Source organism: Oncorhynchus masou, chromosome 22 (assembly GCF_036934945.1).
Source record: "Oncorhynchus masou masou isolate Uvic2021 chromosome 22, UVic_Omas_1.1, whole genome shotgun sequence".
Classification (NCBI taxonomy): Eukaryota; Metazoa; Chordata; class Actinopteri; order Salmoniformes; family Salmonidae; genus Oncorhynchus; species Oncorhynchus masou.
Window position 1 is genome coordinate 60,110,479 of NC_088233.1, and position 21,114 is coordinate 60,131,592.

General features: G+C 43.1%; 1 protein-coding gene across 5 annotated transcripts in view; it reads left to right on the forward strand.

Moving 5' to 3' along the window:
- LOC135509743 (membrane-associated guanylate kinase, WW and PDZ domain-containing protein 2-like) overlaps positions 1-21,114 on the forward strand; it is a 314,746-nt gene that overhangs the window by 147,130 nt on the left and 146,502 nt on the right. For all 5 annotated transcript variants that reach the window (XM_064930644.1, XM_064930645.1, XM_064930647.1 and 2 more), the window contains exons 4-5: positions 11,521-11,748; positions 14,685-14,919. In XM_064930644.1, the coding sequence (XP_064786716.1) occupies positions 11,521-11,748; positions 14,685-14,919 (463 nt within the window). The remainder of the gene's footprint in view (positions 1-11,520; positions 11,749-14,684; positions 14,920-21,114) is intronic.

Here is a 21,114-nt window from a genome sequence, read left to right on the forward strand (position 1 = left end):
GAGTTTGCAATGCTGTCATCAAGTCAACGAGTGTCTCCCAGTCACGGCTGGTTGTGATAAAGACTGCAATCAAACCAGCGTGTCTGTAGTGATGCCTCTAGCACTGAGATGCAGTGCCTTAGACAGCTGTGCCACTCGGGAGTCGAAGATGTAATGTGTTTTGAATTTTGTTCCAGCAATACGGTACATTAAAACTAAATGCAGAATTGTCTAGCTCGGGGGAGACCCTAGGAACTTCAAGATTTAAATAATCCTGTGAACGGGTTAAGCAACTCCGGTGTCTCTGCTTCAAAAGAAAAGTTTGATACGACGGAAGTTTATAAAGTAGGGCTTTGTAAACAAAAAGGGAGTAATGTAGAGATCTACGGGTCTTTAGCAAATTCCAACCAACCTTTTGATACAGGATGTAGTGAAGAGTACCAAAGCTGTCGCATGTTACAAAACTAAGGGCACTGTGGTAATGTCACGTTCGTTGAATGGAGGAGACCAAGGCGCAGCGTGATATGAATACATGTTACTTTTAATAAAGACGCACACTAAACAAACTATACAAAATAACAAAACGAACATGAAGCTATAATATAAATGTGCATACACAGGCAACCTGTCACGTTTTTTCAAAATCGAACCCAGAAGCAGACCAGGACAAGGAGAGTAGGAAGAAGGTGAGTATTTATTTACAAGTGAATGTGAATGGGTAGATATATCCAGGTGGCGTAGCGGGCAGCGGTGGTGAGTTGATGGGAGTAAATAGGTGGATCCAATGGGGTAGCGGAATCCTCCGACGACCAGGCGGGAATGGGGTAAATGATCCGGGTGAGTAATGTTCATGGCTAACGATCCGGCAGGGAATGGATGTCAGGTCCGGGCTTATGAAGAGGAGAGATGATGATCAGGACCAGGTGTGCAGATAGCTGATGGGATACAGGTGCGGGTAATCAGAACTCCCAACTGGCTACATTGCCCGGCAACCAGACAGGGTGCGTTCCAGGACGCCGGAAAAAACACTCCAGGACAGAACACAGGAAAAAACCAGACTCAGGAGACGGGATTCGTGACACAACCAGACATAGACAATAACCCACAAAATACCCAAAGACGATGGCTGCCTAAATATGGTTCCCATTCAGAGACAACGATAAACAGCTGCCTCTAATTGAGAACCAATCTAGGCAACCATAGACATACATAAACACCTAGATGGTAAACAACCCCATGAACATACAAAACCCTAGAGAGTACAAAAACACATACGTCACACCCTGACCTAACCAAAATAATAAAGTATACAAAGAATACTAAGGTCAGGGCGTGACAGTGCCACCCCCCCCCCCCCCAAAGATGCGGACTCCCGGCCGCGCTCCTAAACCTATATGGGAGGTTCTTGTTGGGAATGACTCCGTGGTGGTGGTTCTGGCTCGGGATGTGGACCCCGCTCCACTTCTCCCGTCGTAGGAGGTTCCGGTCTGCGGCCCGTCATAGGAGGTTCTGGTCTGCGGCCCGTCGTAGGAGGTTCCGGTCTGCGGCCCGTCGTAGGAGGTTCCGGTCTGTAGACTGTCGCCGGACACTCTGGACTGGGTACTGTCGCCGGACGCTCTGGACTGGGTACTGTCGCCGGACGCTCTGGACTGGGTACTGTCGCCAGACGCTCTGGACTGGCGAGGCGCACTATAGGCCTGGTGCATGGTGCCGGCACTGGTGGCACTGGGCCGAGGACACGCACTTCAGGGCGAGTGCGGGGAGGAGGAACAGGGCGTATTGGACTGCCGAGGCGCACTATAGGCCTGGTGCGTGGTGCCGGCACTGGTGGTACCGGGCTGGATACACGCACCTCAGGGCGAGTGCGAGGAGCAGGAACAGGGAGTACTGGACCCTGGAGGCGCACTGGTGGCCTGGTGCGTGGTGCCAGCACTGGTGGTACCGAGCTGGAGACATGCACCTAAGGACGTACTGGGCTGTGGAGGCGTACTGGAGGTCTGGAGTGTAGAGCTGACACAACCCTTCCTGGCTGGATGGTTATACTTGCCCTGCAAATGCAGGGCGCTGGCACAGGACGCGCAGGGCTGTGCAGACTCACAGTACGCAGAGCCGGCGCAGGATATCCTGGTCCATGGAGGTATACTGGAGACCAGGAGCACTGAGCCGGCACCCTCCTTCCTGGCTGGATGCTCATTCTAGCCCGGCCAATGCGAGGAGCTGGAATATAGCACACCGGGCTAGAAATGTGCACTGGAGACACCGTGCGCATCTCTGCATAACACGGTGGCTGACCAGTTACACGCTCCCCATGGTAAGCACGAGGAGTTGGCTCAGGTCTCCTACCTGACTTAGCCAATCTCCTCGTGACCCCCCCCCCAAAAAAAAAATGTATTGGGGCTGCCTCTTGGGCTTCCATGCTAGCCGTGTACCCTTATATCGTCGCCGTTCCCCCATTCTCCTGTATCCCTCCTCGCACTGTTCCATCGAATCCCAGGCGGGCACTGGCACTCTCTCTGGATCGATCGACCACCTCTTTATCTCCTCCCAGGTTGTTACCCACTCATCCTTCTCCCGGGTCCATTCTTCCCCAAAGCGATGTTCCTCCTTATCACGCTACCCTTATCACGCTGCTTGGTCCTTTTACGGTGGGTTATTCTATCACGTTCATTTAATGGAGGAGACCAAGGCGCAGCGTTATATGAATACATTTTACTTTTAATAAAGACTTACACTAAACAAACTATACAAAATAACAAAATGAACGTGAAGCTATAATATAAATGTGCATACACAGGCAACTAGACATAGACAATTACCCACGAAATTCCCGAAAGAAGATGGCTGCCTAAATATGGTTCCCAATCAGAGACAACAATAAACAGCTGCCTCAAATTGAGAACTAATCTAAGCAACCATAGACATCAAATTTATATAAATCCAAATTACTACGTATTTATATGCATTAATATGCTCGATTGGAGAACCATCTGAACATGTAGTTAATCTGAAACATTCTTACGACAGTTTAAAAACATGTATTTCGTTTTCCCCATATTTTTTTATTTTATTTCACCTTTATTTAACCAGATAGACCAGTTGAGAACAAGTTCTCATTTACAAATTCTACCTGGAACAAGTTTTAAAATCAGCAAGGGATTCCTGCATATCTATAAAATATGACTGTAGTTTTGACGCAGCCAGATCAACAGTCGGGGCAATAGCATACATAATTGGATCATCCGCATATATATAAAGTTAGCAATTTTTTAACAGACCAATGGTATTTATATAAATAGTTAACGTGTTCACGGTACAGGTTCCCCAAGGGCACCACACCCTCCCGCACAGAATGCAAAAATATTCTTAGAAATATTTAACCTCCACACATTAACAAGTCCAATAGCTCAAATGAAAGATAAACACCTTGTTCATCTACCCAGCGAGCAGATTTCTAAAATGTTTTACGGCGAAAACATAGCACATATTTATGTCAAACCACCACAGACACAGACGATATACAGCCATTTTGTCAAACAAAATATGCAATCACAAACGTAGGATTAAAAGAAAAATAATTCACTAACCTTTTGAAAATCTTCATCAGATGACAGTAATAGGACATGTTACACAGTACATTTATGTTTTTTTCAATAATATGCAATTTATATCCATAAATCTCCATTTACAATTGACGCCATGTTCAGAAAATCCTCAAAAATGTCCGGAGATCTAGCTCCGCCAGATAACAGAAATACACATCATAAACTTTGACTAAATATACATGTTCTACATATAGTTAGAAAGATACACTGCTTCTTCTTAATGTAACCGCTTTGTCACATTTATTTTTAACGTTAAAGAAATCGTTCACTATGCAATAATCTGAGGCGGCGCTCAGACGTAAGCAATATTTCTGCGCTATGTTGGAGTCAACAGAAATACAAAATTACAACATAAATATTCCCTTACCTTTGATGGTCTTCGATCAGAATGTAGTGGAAGGAGTCATACTTACCCAATACATTGTTTTGTTTGAAGTCATGTGTCTTTGTATTAGCATACCACTTTCAGCTGAAATGCATCCAAAATGACTACTGGTCCCGAAGAGTTGCGCATCAAAACTTCAAAATTACATATTATATGTCGACTAAACTGGTCAAACTAAGTGCAGAATCAAGCTTTAGGATGTTATAAACGTACAAAACAATTGCCGATTCAACCGGACAAAAGCAATTCCTCTCAGACAATCTGGAACAGAGGAATGAATGTGTACAATTCGCGCATGTATTTTCTCGTGACACCCACTCTTTTGCCTCCCAAAGGGTCAAAGCTCGCGGGATTTGCACAATTAAACTCTCTACTGAATGAGGACATCTAGTGGAAGACATAGAAAGTGTTTCCAGATCCATAGCTGGTTGGGAAGGGTGGGGGCGATGACGTCAAAGTTGGCCCAACTTTCATGTTTCCAAAACTAGTTTGGGAGATTGGCTGCCCTGTGAGTTCTGCTATACTTACAGACATAATTCAAACGGTTTTAGAAGCTTTAGAGTGTTTTCTATCCAATAATAATTATTATATGCATATATGAGCAATTTTGGACAGATTTTTTTTTAGTTTACTATGGGCACGCAATTCATCCAAAGGGAGCCTTAAACCTCTTGATACTCCCCATCCCGGATCCGGGATCGTGAATAAAGCCTCAGGCTCATTAGCATAACGCAACGTTAACGATTTCTGAAAATCGCAAATAAAATGAAAATAATGCGCCTACTCTCAAGCTTAGCCTTTTCTTAACAACACTGTCATCTCAGATTTTCAAAATATGCTTTTGAACCATAGCAATTCACTAATTTGTGTAAGAGTATGCAAAGCTAGCTTAGCATTTTGAGTAGCATTTAGCACGCAACATTTTCACAAAAACCAGATAACCAAATAAATAAAATCATTTACCTTTGAAGAGCTTCGGATGTTTTCAATGAGGAGACTCTCAGTTACATAGCAAATGTTCAGTTTTTCCTGAAAGAATCTTTGTGTAGGAGAAATCGCTCCGTTTTGTACATCACATTTGGCTACCGAAACTAACCGAAAATTCAGTCACCAACAACGTCAAACTTTTTCCGAATTAACTCCATAATATCGACCGAAACATGGCAAACGTTGTTTGGAATCAATCCTCAAGGTGTTTTTTCACATATCTCTTCATTGATATATCGTTCGTGGAAGCCTGCTTTCTTCTCTGAATTCCATGGAAAAATACTTGCAGCTGAGGTTTGCGCACCAATTTCGGCGCAGGACACCGGGCGGACACCTGGTAAATTTGGTCTCTTATGGTCAATCTTATGCCTACAAATACGTCACAATGCTGCAGACACCTTGGGGAAACGACAGAAAGGGCAGGCTCATTCCTCTCGCATTCACAGCCATATAAGGAGACAATGGAAAACGGAGCCTCAAAAATCCTGCTGATTTCCTGGATGCCGTTTCATCTTGGTTTTGCCTGTAGCTCACGTTCTAGGGCACGCACAGAGAATATCTTTGCAGTTCTGGAAACGTCAGAGTGTTTTCTTTCGAAAGCTATCAATTATATGCATAGTCGAGCATCTTTTTGTGACAAAATATCTTGTTTAAAACGGGAACGTTTTTCATCCAAAAATTAAATAGCGCCCCCAGAGTTTCAAAGAGGTTAACAGGTTTAAGGGAACAGGTCCCAACATTGACCCCTGTAGTACACCTTTATGTGCTTCAAGAAATTCTGAGTTTACCCTATCAATCACGATGGCCTGAGTTCTGTCACTAAGATAATCAAAGAGCAGTTGTACATTTACCAAGGATTCAAGAATCTTAGCTAGACAAGGAAGCCTTGAAGTGGGCCATAATTATTAAGATCACTACTATCCCCACTCTTAGAGTGGCATCACAAGAGTTGATTTAAATAGGTCCTGCTAACAATGTTAAATAAAACATGTGGGTTATTAAGCCAACAATGATGGACTCTGCACGTTAAGCAGACCATGATCCAATTGTTCAGGCCCTTCTTGTCTATTGGAAGTCAAGCATCCAGCACTTCTCTTTTTGTAAATAGCCTAAGAGAAAAGATCTTACAATAATGTCTCGCAAGATTCCCCTTTCATCATCCAGCCCAAAAGCATTGTGAATAGGCTTAGAAGTTATTTCAAAGAGATATCCAACTGAAATAAAATGGTGATTTGTATGTTGTATTTGCTATCGATCCCCATTAGCTGTTGCAAAGGCAGCTAATGGGGATCGATACGTACAGTACAAAATCCATGTGTACGTGTGTATGCATGTGTCTGTGCCTATGTTTGTGTTGCTTCACAGTCCCCGCTTTTCCATAAGGTGTTTTTTAATCTGTTTTTTAAAATCAAATGTTACTGCTTGCATCAATTACTTGATGTGGAATAGAGTTCCATGTAGTAATGGCTCTATGTAGGACTATGCTCCTCCATCAGTCTGTTTTGAACTTGGGGACTGTGAAGAGACTTCTTGTGGCATGTCTTGTGGGGTATGCATGGGTGTCCGTGTAGTTCAAACAGACAGCTTGGTGCATTCAACACGTCAATACCTCTACAAGTCAATCTCTCCTCCACTTTGAGCTAGGAGAGATTGACATGCATATTATTAATATTAGCTCTCTGTGTACATCCAAGGGCCAGCCGTGCTGCCGTGTTCTGAGCCAATTGCTATTTTCCTAAGTCCTTTTTTGTGGCACCCTGACCACATGACTGAACAGTAGTCAAGGTGCGACAAAACTAGGGCCTGTAGGATTTGCGTTGTTGTTGGTGGTGCTAAGGAAGAGCATTGCTTTATTTTAGACATACTTCTCCCCATTTATTACAAGACCTAGTTGATATTTAGGGTTTAATGAATGATTTGTCCCAAATGCAATGCTTTTAGTTTTAGAAACATTTAGGGCTAACTTATTCCTTGCCACCCACTATGAAACTAACTGCAACTCTTTGTGAAGCTGTAGTAGCTGACGTGTAAAGTGTTGAGTCATCCGCATACATACAATAGACACTCTGGCTTTAATGATGACATTTTTTTCCCCGTAATAAGGCCAGTGTCTGAATTAATTTATTGTGGCAGATTGGAGGAAGTAGAACCCTTCAGGGATTTGATAGTTTTCTAGAATTTTGCCAGGTTCCCATTACAATCTGAAAGTGTGGTTACATAATATTCAGATTTAACCTTTCAGATGTAACCTTTCTTTTCACTGAAGTTTTTAAAGGCTTCAGTTTGTGTATTCTCAAATATCTAACACAAACAACTAGTGACTGGGTCACTAATGACTTGGGCGAAAACACATGGAGAAACATATTTATTTTGTGTATTCAATAAAATATGATTAATCAGAGCTGACTTTGAAGGATCTCTCGGGCTGGGCCATGTAGGCTTAGTCACCTGGGTTAAGTTTAGATCAGTAGACATGTTTTTTAGATTGTCTGAAGCCTGCATTCAGGTCACCCAGGATAACTTCTTATTTTGTCAATAAAGACAAACCAGTTAACTCCTTGAGTACACAAGGATTAGCTGAGGGAGGACGGTAGACCCCTATAACAGTTATGCATACATTCTTCCCCAGACAAAGGCTTACAGATAGCAGCTCACATTCTTCGGCAAGGGAAGTGGATTCCAGTAAAGAGACAGATCATTATTTTTATAAAAATGTCCACTCCACCACCTCTACCCGATAGGCCTCAATATTAATATCAGAGTCCAGAATGTCCCCAGAGATCTACGTTTCAGTCAATACCAGGATTTCTGGATTTGTCTGCATAGCCCAGATCTTGATGTAATCCAGTTTAGGAAGTACGCTCCTAATGTTCAGATGCATCTACCCAAGTCCTTTACATTTAAAAAAAAAGTCATATGGAAACTCAAAACAGGCTACATTCAATAGCTGGTTGCAGGCCATGTCTGATGGTTGATATGGATATAGTGGTATGTTTATAAGATTGCACATTTGGTATATCCCTATTAGTAATGAGGAAGGAGAAGAAATTGGAATTACTTTTTCAAGGTTTGCACCATAGGGCCTGAGGCCGCATCCAACGTATTCTCAAAGTAACCAATGATGGAATGTTATAAACTGACTTACACAAGCTTTGGTTGCTTTCCTGCAAGCTCACTTCATGATTTGAAAACCGTGGGGATATTAATGTTTTTGGAATTAACATATGAACTAAAAGCACTGGCTGAGCATGCCACAGTGGGCTCCTCTTTTGAGCTAACAATAGTACATCTAAGAGTGGTGTAATGAACACGATGGGAGGCAGAGAGCTGGTTTCAAGCGCAGGGCGCAGCAGGTGTTTATTTGCAAAGTACCACAGGAGGAGCTGGGTCCAGGGGCAGGCAGAAGGTCATACACAGGGGGTCCAAAAAGGCAACAGTACAGGTAGGGAAAAGGCTAGTAACATTGTCCGGGAGATCAGGCAATAGGTTGAGAACAGTAAATCTGATAGGCTAAGGTACAGGCAGGGAATAGGGAAAAGGCATTGTTAGCGAGGCAAGGAAAAAAGTATCATACACGGGAGAATTAAATTACGGCAAACACAGCGCTCCGAAATAGAACTGTGTCACAAAGCAAACAATACCTCACAGTGATGGGGTGCAAAGAACTGAACTAAATAGTGTGTGATAATGACATACAGGCGTGTGAACAGGTGATCAGAATTCAGGTGATTGGGATCTGGAGAGTGAGCTGCATTCAGGGGATCTATGTGTTTGAGAGTGTGAGCTGGAAAGTGGGTTGGAAAGTGACCTGTGTTCAGGGGATCAACGTGTTTGAGAGTGTGAGTTGGAAGCAGACATTACAACTGGAGTTCAAACGAATGGGTAGAAAATTACAACTAACAACACCCCTGATAGTATAGACAACACTACGCCGATAACGCTTAGAGAGGATGGGCGGTATTACCTGAGCGGGGCTCGGTCGGTCTCAGTTAATATCTTAAAGCAGCCTTCAAATGTGTAGTTCTAAACTTAGGGTAAGAGCTGGTTAGGGAATAAGTGGCAATAAGGAATATGTTGGACACTCCACCACTACACTGCTTAAAACTATCCAGATCCCTCATATCTGTAAACATTAGGGATATGTACAGTTGAAGTCAGAAGTTTACATACACTTAGGTTGGAGTCATTAAAACTAGTTTTTCTACCACTCCACAAATTTCTAGTTAACAAACTATAGTTTTAGCAAGTCAGTTAAGACATCTACTTTGTGCATGACTGTTACGGTTTTCTTGCGGTGAAGGAGAGGAGGACCAAAATGCAGCGTGGTAATTTTGATACATGTTTAATAAACACGAACAATACAAAACCTGTAACGTGAAAACCTATACAGCCTATCTGGTGCAAACAAACAGAGAGACAGGAACAATCACCCACGAAACACCTAAAGAATATGGCTGCCTAAATATGGTTCCCAATCAGAGACAACGATAAACACCTGCCTCTGATTGAGAACCACTTCAGGCAACCATAGACTTTTCTAGATAACCCCACTATACCACAATCCCAATACCTACAAAAACCCCAAGACAAAACACACCACATAAATAACCCATGTCACACCCTGGCCTAACCAAAATAATAAAGAAAACACAAAATACTAAGACCAGGACGTGACAATGACACAAGTATTTTTTCCAACAATTGTTTACAGACAGATTATTTCACTTATAATTCACTGTATCACAATGCCAGTGGATCAGAAGTTGCATACACAAAGTTGACTGTGCCTTTAAACAGCTTGGAAAATTCCAGAAAATGATGCTTTAGAAGCTTCTGATATAAACATTTGAATAATTTGGAAGTGTACCTGTGGATGTATTTCAAGGCCTACCTTCAAACTCAGTGCTTCTTTGCTTGACATCATGGAAAATCAAGAGAAATCAGCCAAGACCTCAGACAAATAAAGGTGTAGACTTCTACAAGTCTGGTTCATCATTGGGAGCAATTTCCAAACACTTGAAGGTACCATGTTAATCTGTACAAACAATAGTACACAAGTATAAACACCATAGGACCACGCAGCCGTCATACCACTCAGGATGGAGACGCGTTCGGTCTCCTAGAGATGAACGTACTTGGTGCAAAAAGTGCAAATCAATCCCAGAACAACAGCAAAGGACCTTGTGAAGATGCTAGATGAAACAGGTACAAATGCATCTATATCCACAGTAAAACGAGTCATATATGGATATAACCTGAAAGGCCACTCGCCACTGCTCCAAAACCGCCATTAAAAAAGCCAGACTACAGTTTGCAACTGCATATGGGGACAAGATCGTACTTTTTGGTGAAATGTCCTTTGGTCTGATGAAACAAAAATAGAACTCTTTGGCCAGAATGACCATTATTATGTTTGGAGGAAAAAGGGGGAGTCTTGCATGCCAAAGAACACCATCCCAACCGTGAAGCACAGGGGTGGCAGCATTATATTGTGGGGGTGCTTCGCTGCAGGAAGGACTGGTGCACTTCACAAAATTGATGGCATCATCAGGAAAGGAAAATTATGTGGATATATTGAAGCATCATATCAAGACATCAGTCAGGAAGTTAAAGCTTGGTCGCAAATGGGTCTTCCAAATGCACATTGACACCAAGCATACTTCCAAAGTTGTGGCAAAATGGCTCAAGGACAACAAAGTCAAAGTATTGGAGTGGTCATCACAAAGATCTCAATCGTGTAAAAAAAATTGTGGGCAGATCTGAAAATGTGTGTGTGAGCAAGGAGGCCTACAAACGTGACTCAGTTACACCAGCTCTGTCAGGAGGAATGGGCCAAAATTCACCCAACTTATTGTGGGAAGCTTGTGGAAGGATACCCAAAACGTTTGAACCAAGTTAAACAATTTAAAGGCGATGCTACCAAATACTAATTGAGTGTATTTAAACTTCTGACCCACTGGGAATGTGATGAAATAAATAAAAGCTGAAATAAATCCTTCTGACATTTCACATTCTTAAAATAAAGTGGTGATCCTAGCTGACCTAAGACAGGGCATTTCTACTAGGATTAAATGTCAGGAATTTAAATGTATTTGGCTAAGTTGTATGTAAACTTTAGATTTCAACTGTATATATGATGGGATGTGTGAAGATTTATCTTATAACCACAGCATTTGATGAGTGTGAGTGAGCGTGTTTGTTTGCGTGTGTAGTGTACATGCAAACACATTCTTTGTGTGGTAGCTGTATCTGATTATGTTCCACTGTTGCAGGAATGTGTGAGTGAATACGTGCTTGTCTAAGAATGTGTATTTGTTTCTCTCTCTTTCTCTTTGTTTGTGTGTGAGAATGTTTGTGTTTGTGTGGGTCTCTCTTTCAAATAATTTAAATGGGGCTTTATTGGCATGGGAAATCTTTCTCTCTACTGTGCCTTGAGGAAGGTAACTTGCTGTAGAAATTATTGTTGATAAATAATGTATTGGATCAGTGGAGCAATGCAGTTTGTGGCAACCTTTGTGCCGCTGGCCTGCACTTCACTCAGTTGTGCATTCATTTTCCCTTCTCCAGAGAACTTATACGGTACTCCCAAGCCCCCAGCCGAGCCCAGTCCGGCGGCCCCTCCATTGAATGTGAGTGAGGTGCTGCTTCCCGGAGCCCGGCCCAGCATCCAGGGCAAGAGGAAGAGGAACCAGTCGGTCAGAAACATGCATCAGCAAGCCAGCCTGGAGCCGCCCGAGGAAGAGGAGGAAAGCAGCCCCCCCGTGGTCAATGGGAATGGGGTGGCTATCACACCAGGTGAGCGGGCGTGCAGTGTTGGTGTGTGTTTGGGGGAGGAGAGCGGGGAGAAGTTGTGTGGCCCTGCGCAGGATCACTCTCTGGGATCACTGTCTGTATGTCTCTAGCCCTTTCAAATTTTACCGGGATAAATAACTGCGAGAAACCGCTATATTATAACCAATGATTTATATGAACAGCATGGCAAAGGTCAAAACCAGGAGGACTAGAGTTGGCAGAGTTGGCAGAAACGTGTCCTAGAACGGTGCAGTCTTACCTCAAGCCAACGCATCACTGGATGAAATTAGCAGATATTATTGCGCGCAAAAGGTTCTCCTACCATGCCATTAGCAAACAGCATTGTCCTACACACAATATCTACCATATCTGCCAGACTGTTCCACCACATGCTGTGCAATGTGTGCAAACACACACATGCCTGTGTGTGTACGAGCGCATGTACATACACACACATGCACAGGGGCACACAAACGCAGAGTCACAGCCAAGCCAACACAGGGCCTATGTCCCTCAGGAGAGAGATGGAAAGAGAGAGAGAAATAGGAAGAGGGCATAGCAGCAGCACCCCTGATAAATTGCAATAAAAATAATTACTGTATATATATATATATATATATATATCTATATATACACACACACACATACACTAAATAAATACTCGTCAGCAACCCTACCCCAAATCATCTTCCCGCGGCCAGGAGACGAGAAGAATAAAAAGGAGTGTCGGAAAATGAGAGATATAGAGAGACAGATGAAGACTTCAGGGGTCAAAGAATGAATGAGTCAGAGAGAGAGGTGGAGGAGGGGCTGAAAGAAGGGGCGCAACCGAGGAGGGAGATAGGGAAGGAGAGATTTGGAGATCGAGAGCGAGGCAGATGGAGAGATGGATAAAGAGACAGAGACAGGGAAAAAAAGGGAGAGGGATAGATGGAGGAAGAGAGCTGTGTAAGTATTAATGGTATTAATGGAAACCAGGACAGAGAGCAGTAGAGGGTCCACACATCCAGGCTGTATCACAACCGGCTGTGATTGGGAGTCCCATAGGGTGGCTCACAATTGGCCCAACGCCATCTGGGTTTTGCCGGTGTAGGCCGCCATTGTAAATAAGAATTTGTTCTTAACAGACTTGCCTAGTTAAATAAAGGTTAAATAAACATTTTGAAAATGGAATTCAAAGAGGGAGAATAGAGAGCAAAATAATGGAGAGAAGAGAGGGACAGAGAAATAGGTCCAGTGCCAGAATGAGACTAAGGACAGAGATAAATCAAAGCAAATGTGGTTGTGACAGTCCCCTGCACTCATAGAAAGGGATTATTTGGCTGTCCTAATAAGAGAACCCTTTGAAGAACCATTTTGGGTTTCATTTAAAACCCTCTCTACAGAGGGTTCCACATGGAACCCAAAAGGGATCTCCTATGGGGAAGCCATATTACCCTCTTGGGTGTGTGTGTGTGCGCGTGTACATTGCTGTTGGAACACAAATGTCCAAATACACACCCTGTGACACAAACACAGAAACAGGAGAGGGAGGTAAGAAAAGACACCTATGGGACAGAAATCTAGTGGGATCTACTATTGATTGGCTATGAGTGTGAACCCAGTGTAGCAAGAGAAACAACACTTGAGGAACAACACATACAGGGATACGCATACACAGACGTATTTTCAGTTGAAGGCAAGGACAAACTATCGAGACACTGACAGCCCATCCTGTAGTTTCCTTTACAGATTTAGGATCAGCTTCCCCTCCCCCATTAGTGGGTTAAATGCCAAACGGAACCTAGATCAGCGTATATGGGAAATTCACCCTATGCCCCATACACCCGGTCTTGAAGCAAAGTTTTCACTCCTACCTGTTAGCAGTTGATGTTATTCTTCAATAACACAAACACCAAAACAAAATCAGGGGAAAAAAACGTGTTTATTCAGAGAGGACAAATCATAGATGTTATGCTGGGAGGTAATGTTCATTCCCCCTGTCCTCAGCTTTTCACCCCCGGACAAAGGAACAGGATGCCATTTATAACCCCCCATCATAGCCTGGGGTTGACCAATCAGAAGTCCTTGCAGTACCACTGGGCCAATGGCTAAAAAACAAGTACCCTGCTCCAGACTCAATGTACAGAACGTAGCACACGTAGCTCTGAATTCAGGAGTGACATTGCACAGATTCTTAACAGCTGTTTAACTGAAACCGAACTCCTATTTACAATTCCCTATTGACCAATAGTACTCTAGTCTTAAGTCCTCTTGTCCTCTGCGTTGTGTATTTATCTTCAAAATATTCTTATATACACCGAACAGCATATTCATAAAGTGGGCTACAGTTTTCTCTAACCCAATGTGAATACATGGATGTTAGAAGGTCTTTATAGAGCTCTAGTGGAGAACACTAACAGGAACATCATAGCGTGTGTTTAAAGACAGGTAATGTAGTCTGTGTGTTCGTGTATCCCTAATCTGCTCTGTGGGACACTTAAGAGTGTGAAAGTGTCTTTGGACCACTAGAGCTGTGTTCTTCTTTGCTCAGCATTAATCCATAGGGAAGTGGTTTTCTCTAGAGGGCTCTCTATCCACCACGAAGGGGCCATTTTCAGAGTTGAGATCGTTCATCAATGCATACCTGCCTGACTATATTAGATACCTGCCAAATCTCACAACACACGGAGAGATGTTTAGCATCAACTAACCACATTGTATGATATAGCAATCTGATGCCCTACTGCACAGTTGATGACGTAGCGCACAACCATTGGTTGATGCAATGCAATGTTCGCAATGCAGTCAGCCAGGAACGCCACCAATGTCAATGCAGATCTCTGAAGTCAGCAGATCAAGTCAAAATCAGCCCAAAGGGACTATAGGGACTGAGGTGTATGAGAAAAGACCATACTGTATGAACCGTCTGGATTTGTTTCTCGCTATGTTTTCTACAGAGACAAGCGAGCATGAGGACAAGAGCACAGATGGGTCGGGGGAGGTTTCTGTGGTGGAGGCCCCGACACTGCCCCCTCCCGCCACTGAGCCCCCCACAGAGGGAGAGGAGCCCCCTGAGGGGGACTCCCCCAAATCACCCCCCAAACTCCCCGAGGGGGATGAGGAGGAACTGGGACCCCTGCCTGACAACTGGGAGATGGCCTACACAGAGAAAGGAGAGGTCTACTTCATAGAGTAAGTGTGTGTTTATGTGGGGGGACGGTGACGCACGCATGCACACACACTAGCAATGGTCATCAAAATAGTTAAACTTTTTTAACAGCAATTCTAATAAAACAGTTGAACAATGGATTTTTGAATGTTACAAATACATCAGGTGTTCACTGAATTATAGCATATAAAACATTTTACTGGGTAAATAATGAATGGAGTTCAGGGAATTTGGTGGGAATTCAGGTATTGAAATTTGAGTTTTTTTCTTAGTGGTGGTGGCTGCATCATGCATGGCATTTCATTCAGCACAATAAGTTCATGTCTTTCCCACATTTTTTGCAGTATTAATTTAGTGCCTTTATTGCAAACAGAATGCATGTTTTGGAATATTGTCATTCGGTACAGGCTTCCTTCTTTACACAGTAATTTATGTTAGTATTGTGGAGTAACTACAATGTTGATGATCCATCCTCAGTTCTCTCTTATCACAGCCATAAAAACTCTGTTTTAAAATCACCATTGGCCTCATGGTGAAATCCCTGAGCGGTTTCCTTATTTTCTGCCAAAGTAGTGAGGAAGGGTGCCTGTATCTTTGTCTATACTGTTTGTATTGATACACCGTCCAAAGTGTAATTAATAACTGCACAATGCTCAAAGGGATATTACATCTACTGAATTATTTTAACTACTAATAGGTGCCCTTCTTTGTGAACCATTGGAAAACCACCCTGGTCTTTGTGGTTGAATCTGTGCTTGAAATTCACAGCTCAGCTGAGGGGCCTTAAAGATAATTGTATTGGAGATAAGGTATTAATTCAAAAAATATTATTGCACACAGAGTGAGTCCATACCACTTATTATGTGACAGCACATTTTTACTCCTGAACTTAGTGTATTTGGAATGTATTCAGATCCCTCGACATTCAGCACTCCCTTTAAGCACTCTTAAAGGGAGTGCTCCTAATCTCAGCTTGTTGCCTGTATAAAAGTCCCCTGTCCACAGAAGCAATCAATCAGATTCCAAACTCTCCACCATGGCCAAGACCAAAGAGCTTTCCAAGGATGTCTGGGACAAGATTGTAGACCTACACAAGGCTGGAATGGGCTACAAGACAAGCAGCTTGGTGAGAAGGTGACAACAGTTGGTGTGATTATTCGCAAATGGAAGAGACACAAAATAACTGTCAATCTCCCTCAGTCTGGGGCTCCATGCAAGATCTCACCTCGTGGAGTTGCAATGATCATGAGAACGGTGAGGAATCAGCCCAAAACTACATGGGAGGATCTTGTCAATGATCTCAAGGCAGCTGGAACCACAGTCACCGAGAAACAATTGGTTACACACTACACCGTGAAGGACTGAAATCCTGCAGCGCCCGCAAGGTCCCCCTGCTCAAGAAAGCACATATACATGTCCATCTGAAGTTTGCCAATGAACATCTGAATGATTCAGAGGACAACTGGCTGAAAGTGTTGTGGTCAGATGAGACCAAAATTGAGCTCTTTGGCATCAACTCAACTCACCGTGTTTGGAGGAGGAGGAATGCTGCCTATGACCCCAAGAATACCATCCCCTCTGTCAAACTTGGAGGTGGAAACATTATGCTTTCGGGGGTGTTTTTCTGCTAAGGGGACAGGACAACTTCACGGCATCAAAGGGACGATAGACGGGGCCATGTACCGTCAAATCTTAGGTGAGAACCTCCTTCCCTCAGCCAGGGCATTGAAAATGGGTCGTGGATGGGTATTCCAGCATGACAATTACCCAAAACACACGGCCAAGGCAACAAAGGAGTGGCTCAAGAAGAAGCACATTAAATTAAGCTCCTGGAGTGGCCTAGCCAGTCTCCAGACTTTGATCCCATAGAAAATCTGTGGAGGGAGCTGAAGGTTCGAGTTGCCAAACGTCAGCCTCGAAACCTTAATGACTTGGAGAAAATCTGCAAAGAGGAGTGGGACAAAATCCCTCATGAGATGTGTGCAAACCTGGTGGCCAATTACATGAAACATCTGACCTCTGATTACCAACAAGGGTTTTGTCACCAAGTACTAAGGCATGTTTTGCAGAGTGGTCAAATACTTATTTCCCTCATTAAAATGCAAATCAATTTATAACATTTTTGACGTGCATTTTTCTGGATTTTGTTGTTATTCTGTCTCTCACTGTTCAAATAAACCTACCATTAAAATTATAGATGGATCATTTCTTTGTCTGTGGGCAAATGTACAAAATCAGCAGGGGATCAAATACGTTCTCTCTCACTGTATGAGGTCAAATGGTTGACAGTGCATGTCAGAGAAAAAAACCAAGCCATGAGGTCGAAGGATTGTGCTCCGAGGCAGGATTGTGTCAAGGCACAGATCTGGGGAAGGGTACTAAAAAATGTCTGCAGCATTGAAGGTCCCCAAGAACACAGTGACCTCCATCATTCTTAAAATTGTAAGACATTTTGGAACCACTAAGACTCTTCCCAGAGCTGGCCGCCCAGCCAAACTGAGCAATCGGGCGAGAAGAACCTTGGTCAGGGAGGTGACCAAGAACCAGATAGTCACTCTGAAAGAGCTCTGGATTTCCTCTGTGGAGATGGGAGAACATTCCAGAAGGACAACCATCTCTGAGACATTCCACCTATCAGGCCTTTATGATAGAGTTGCTAGACTGAAGCCACACCTCAGTTAAAGACACATGACAGCATGCTGGAGTTTGCCAAAAAGCACCTAAATACTCTCAGACCATGAGAAACAAGATTCTGTGTTCTGATGAAACGAAGATTGAACTCTTTGGCCTGAATCTCAAGATCAGGAGGAAACCTGTCACTATCTCTACAGGGAAGCATGGTGGCAGCATCATGCTGTGTAGATGTTTTTCAACGGCAGGGACTGGAAGGCTTGTCAGGATCGAGGCAAAGATGAACAGAGCAAAGTACAGAGATCGTTGATGAAAAACAGCTCCAGAGCATTCATGACCTCAGATTGGGGCTAGGGTTCACCTTCCAACAGGGCAATGACCCTAAGCACACAGCCATGACAACGCAGGAGTGGCTTCGGTACAAGTCTCTGAACGTCCTTGAGTGGCCCAGCCAGAGCCCAGACTTGAACCTGATCGAACATCTCTGGAGAGAATTGAAAATATCTGTGCAGCAATGCTCTCCATCCAACCTGACAGAGCTTGAGAATATTTGCAGAGAAGAATCTCCCCAAATACAGGTGTGTCAAGCAGGTAGCGTTGTATGCAAGACGACTTGATGCTATAATCCCTGCCAAAAGTGCTTCAACAAATTACTGAGTAAAGGGTCTGAATTACTTGTGTAAATATGATATTTTGGTCCAAAATGCTAACAGTTTCTACACCCAAGCCATAAAACTCTTGAACATCTAACCAAATGGCAAACCAGAGTATTTGCATTGCCCCCACCCTCCTATTTTACACCGATGCTACTCTCTGTTATCATCTATGCATAGTCTCTTAATAAATCTACCTACGTGTACCTATTACCTCAACTAACTGGTGCTCCCGCACATTGACCACTGTATATAGTCTCGCTATTGTTATTTTACTGTTGCTCTTTAATTACTTGTTACTTTTATTTCTTATTTGTATTTTTTTAAACTTAATTGTTGGTTATGGGCTTGCAAGTAAGCATTTTACCTGTTGTATTTGGCACATGTGACTAATACGATTTGATTAGCAAAAAAAATTGCTTTGTCATTATGGGATGTTGTGTGTGAATTGATCAGGGGAAAAACGATCAATTTTAGAATAAGGCTGTAACAAAATGTAACAAAATGTGGAAAAAGTCAAGGGGTCTGAATACTTTGCGAAGGCACTATTTAGGCTTGCAATAACAAAAGGGTTGAATTCTTATTGACCCAAGACATGAAGCTTTTTGTTTGTAATTAATTTGTAAACATTTCTAAAAACAGAATTCCACTTTGACATTATGGGGTAGTGTGTGTAGTTTAGTGACAAAATCTAAATTTAATAAATTCAGGCTGTAACACCACTCGGAGTGTGGTGTCAGGAAAATAACCTCACACTCAACGTCAACAAAACTAAGGAGATGATTGTGGACTTCAGGAAACAGCAGAGGGAACACCCCCCTATCCACATCGATGGAACAGTAAGTGGAGAGGGTAGTAAGTTTTAAGTTCCTCGGCATACACATCACAGACAAACTGAATTGGTCCACCCACACAGACAGCATCGTGAAGAAGGCGCAGCAGCACCTCTTCAACCTCAGGGGGCTGAAGAAATTCGGCTTGTCACCTAAAGCACTCACAAACTTCTACAGATGCACAATCAAGAGCATCCTGTCAGGCTGTATCACCGCCTGGTACGGCAACTGCTCCGCCCACAACCATAAGGCTCTCCAGAGGGTAGTGAGGTCTGCACAACGCATCACCGGGGGCAAACTACCTGCCCTCCAGGACACCTACACCACCCGATGTCACAGGAAGGCCATAAAGATCATCAAGGACAACAACCACCCGAGCCACTGCCTGTTCTGTTATGCACTTGAGTGAAGACCCAAAAGCGGTTTAACAGAAACAGAGTTCCTTTAATGAGAAAACAGGAATGGCATAGATCCTCCTCCAACGTTGTCAATGGCACAATAGACTACCCGCAGAGAGGGCGACAAATGAAACATAAAGTCCCTCTGATGAATAGCTGGGTAGCGGCGACAGGCTGCAGGTCGCTCTGGGTCGGTGCGGGTCACAGAGGAACGGTGGTACCTGATCACACGTAGCATATGATGAACTGGACACAGTGCAAACGAAAGACAGTTAGAAGTGTACAGGATGCACCTGCCAGGCAGACTCCGACAGGATAGGACTAGGAGGAAGCAAACGAGACGATAGCTTGCTTCTGGCATGAGAAACACAAACGAGAATCTGACACCGAAAGTAGCAGGAACAGAGAGAGAAATAGAGACCTAATCAGAGGGAAAAAAGGGAACAGGTGGGGAAAGGGTGAACGAGCTAGTTAGGGGAGATGAGGAACAGCTGGAGAAGGAGAGAAAGAGAAGGTAACCTAATAAGACCAGCAGAGAGAGACAGAGTGAAGAGAAAGGACAGGAACAGACATAATAAGACATGACATGTTCACCCCGTTATCATCCAGAAGGGGAGGTCAGTACAGGTGCATCAAAGCTGGGACCGAGAGACTGAAAATCAGCTTCTATCTCAAGGCCATCAGACTGTTAAACAGCCACCACTAACATTGAGTGGCTGCTGCCAACACACTGACTCAACTCCAGCCACTTTAATAATGGGAATTGATGGGAAATGTAAAATATATCACTAGCCACTTTAACAATGCTACCTAATATAATGTTTACATACCCTACATTATTCATCTCATATGTATACGTATATACTGTACTCTATATCATCGACTGCATCCTTATGTAATACATGTATCACTAGCCACTTCAACTATGCCACTTTGTTTACATACTCATCTCATATGTATATACTGTACTCGATACCATCTACTGTATCTTGCCTATGCTGCTCTGTACCATCACTCATTCATACATCTTTATGTACATATTCTTTATCCCCTTAAACTTGTGTCTATAAGGTAGTAGTTTTGGAATTGTTAGCTAGATTACTTGTTGGTTATTACTGCATTGTTGGAACTAGAAGCACAAGCATTTCTCTACACTCGCATTAACATCTGCTAACCATGTGTATGTGACAAATAAAATTTGATTTGATTTGAAATGTGAATATTTTCTGAAGGTACTGTAAGTGTCGAGATGTGTTAAATCTCTGATGAAGCTTTAGCGTTCTTATACAGTAGATGCAACATTAATCCATTTCAGCCATCACCAGGGTGTTTGACAGGTCATTTTACACACACACAAACTGTTTCTCTCTCTCTCTGTCTTTCTAATGAGGAGCAGAGGGACAAATAGAGAATATATGGCAGTTTTGTTCACCTTAAATATCTCACCCTCTCACTTACACACAACCTCTGTCCTGCCCATCTCAACTCCACATAAAACGTTAAAAAAAACACACATTCACAGGGGATGGGGGTTAATTTTTTTTTTTTTAAATGAGAGGGAAATTCCACCCTCCTTTCATTTTTTTGTAGGACATTCAGACAGTACAGAAACAGTGGTATACAGGATAGGTAATGAAAGTATAAAAGGTGGTCGCAGGGATTGAACCTACAAACTTTGGGTTCTAATGTGATTTTTTAAGGGT